Source organism: Macrobrachium nipponense, chromosome 15 (assembly GCF_015104395.2).
Source record: "Macrobrachium nipponense isolate FS-2020 chromosome 15, ASM1510439v2, whole genome shotgun sequence".
NCBI classification, from domain to species: Eukaryota; Metazoa; Arthropoda; class Malacostraca; order Decapoda; family Palaemonidae; genus Macrobrachium; species Macrobrachium nipponense.
Genome location: NC_087208.1, coordinates 1,666,643 through 1,668,869, shown reverse-complemented (window position 1 = coordinate 1,668,869; position 2,227 = coordinate 1,666,643). Strand labels below are relative to the sequence as shown.

At 40.9% G+C, this 2,227-nt stretch overlaps 1 protein-coding gene across 1 annotated transcript; it reads left to right on the top strand.

Annotated features, from left to right (window-relative positions):
* Nucleotides 1-287: 287 nt before the first annotated feature.
* On the top strand, nt 288-2,021 carry LOC135226774 (uncharacterized). Its single transcript, XM_064266475.1, has 3 exons — nt 288-393; nt 846-1,032; nt 1,601-2,021. Exons 1-3 carry the CDS (start codon nt 338-340, stop codon nt 1,913-1,915), a joined length of 558 nt encoding a protein of 185 aa, XP_064122545.1. The 5' UTR covers nt 288-337; the 3' UTR covers nt 1,916-2,021.
* The last annotated feature ends 206 nt before the right edge of the window (nt 2,022-2,227 follow it).

Here is a 2,227-nt window from a genome sequence, read left to right as displayed (position 1 = left end):
CTCTGAGATTTGCATTTCTCTCTCTCTCTCTCTCTCTCTTCTCTCTCTCTCTCTCTCTCTCTCTCGTCTCTCTCTCTCTCTCCTTCATCTCTCATCACTGGTTGGACATTAAACCTTTGTTAAAATTGAAAATTGCAATCCATCTTACTTCTTCACTAATTTAGGAAAAGTTACTGGGGAGAGACTGAATTTATTTATTATTATTTATTTTTTATTTTTTGCAGGCTTGATGTTGATTCCTAAATCTTTCCCTCAGGGTAACGATGCCTTCCTATGGGGCGGAATTCCGCGACTACTTGAAGAATTCTGAATTCGAGTCCTTCAGGCCCTGGGGTCTATGCTGGATGTTGGAGTCAGTGTCACGGAAGGTCTCAATCAGGCGCTGGAAGGCAGGTCAGTGTGGGGTACTGAGTTCCGTCACAGGTAGTCAGAATATTTTTACTCTCTCTCGTCTCTCTCACTCTCTCTCTCTCTTTAGAAAACTGATAGAAAAATAGCAGTGTTCTGTCTTAGTCTCACGTCCTGTAGAATAATAAGATTTTTATCATAAGACTGGTTGTATAAAATTGTTAAAAAAATACCCAAAAGGTATCAAATCTTCCTTGGTTTGTTTTAATGAGCCTTGCCATTCCTAGGCTTCTCTTTTAAGTGGCTGTTGCTAGGTTTCTTACCGTGTGCGTGCATTACTCAATTCCCTTATCAAAGTGTATTCCTTTTACTTGGTTCCATCTAGTCCTTTACCTTCACTTCCAGCAGCACAGAATATTAAATAATAATGTCCAATAAAAGCAGCCTATATTTCCTCTTGCCCTCGGCTCTCATTTTCACCTTGAGACATTTTCCAGGCAGTGCCACATAGACGGCACCCGATATCTAGAACAGCAGATTGCAGAGCACTTCACAGAAGCAAACGGGGATTCGAGGTTGTACGTAGGGCGCGAGGGCGTCCTCCCTGGACTAAACGCCTGGCCCATTCCCCATGACGCCCCTTACAGGGAGAAATTTGATGCTGTCTTCTTAGCTATCATAGAGGTAAGTTCGGCCTGTAGGAGTACGTTGTAGGGAATGCATTTGAATCGATATGGCTCTAGTCAATTCTGTTTATAGTCACAGAATACAGAAAAAGTAATAACCAAATTCTGCTTGAAGAGATAAAAATGTACATAGGGATGTTTTTGAACTTTTGAAGAGATGTTATTGTATGCATCGTGGATTTCTGCCTGTACTTTTACATTTACAAACAGAGTCTACATTAAGAAAAATGATAATTGGACATTATAGCACTGAACGCTTCCCAACTAAGTAATCAGTAAAAACATAATAGTGACAACGATTCCTTAATACATGAGCGGTTGAGAGCAGTGTATTTAAATTTCTATACAAAGTGATACTGAGCGAATACAACTGGATAAATGTTCAGTTATCAAATAAACTCAAGGTCCTTCAAATCTACTCTGAGCATATTTGAATGACCTTGAGTAAACTCAAGGAAACCATGCCTGTTACAAAAAGCCAAATAATGATAAGCCAGATTACATCAAAATTCAACAGTAGCTAATGGTCATCAGGATTCAGTGTCGTTTCCTCTTGTGTTTTTAAGGGGGGACTTTACAACAAGTGGATGAAGGATATGTTGGACCAAGCGAGGACAGAAGGTCGCCAACGGAGGCGAGAAAAAATCCAACAGCTGCTGTCTGAACAAAAGACGGTAGAAGAAGTCCCGTCAGACTCGGGGAACAGTAACGAGGCCAAGCCCCTGGCTATCATTCACCTCCAGGGACCACTTATACTCGTGTTGCTGGGAGCAGCTGCCGGGTTTATTGTCTTTCTCTTTGAAGTCCTCTCGAACTACCTTTCGCCAAAGCAGGGAGCTGGAAGCGGTGTACTACAGATGCAAAAGCGATCTCTCATTTAGAGCTCATCGCACTCACAGTACTTAACTGTCATGGCGACTTTGTTGCTGCATTGAAAAATACTGTCGTTCAAGTCACTTTCGAAGTACATTTAGATGATTCCAAATAATACTGAGCTTTTCTGAGAACTTGAATGCTGGAAATTCGTCGCAAGTATTAAGAGCTTTGGCCTGTGATTTTCCTGGAACTAAATTTCGTGATCCGCATTCAGCTGAAGGAGTTATTCATTAATAAACAGAAACTTAAATCCGACGCTCATTATGGTATTAGGAAGACTTTTCTCAGTTGTACAAAAAGGTCTAAGATTGTAATTG

Bases quoted from the DNA above. Each gene is read 5' to 3' on its own strand.
- LOC135226774 (XM_064266475.1), top strand. From the start codon at position 338: ATGCTGGATGTTGGAGTCAGTGTCACGGAAGGTCTCAATCAGGCGCTG. The intron at 394-845 runs GTCAGTGTGGGG...GACATTTTCCAG, and splicing joins AATCAGGCGCTGGAAGGCAG to GCAGTGCCACATAGACGGCA. The intron at 1,033-1,600 runs GTAAGTTCGGCC...TGTGTTTTTAAG, and splicing joins TCTTCTTAGCTATCATAGAG to GGGGGACTTTACAACAAGTG.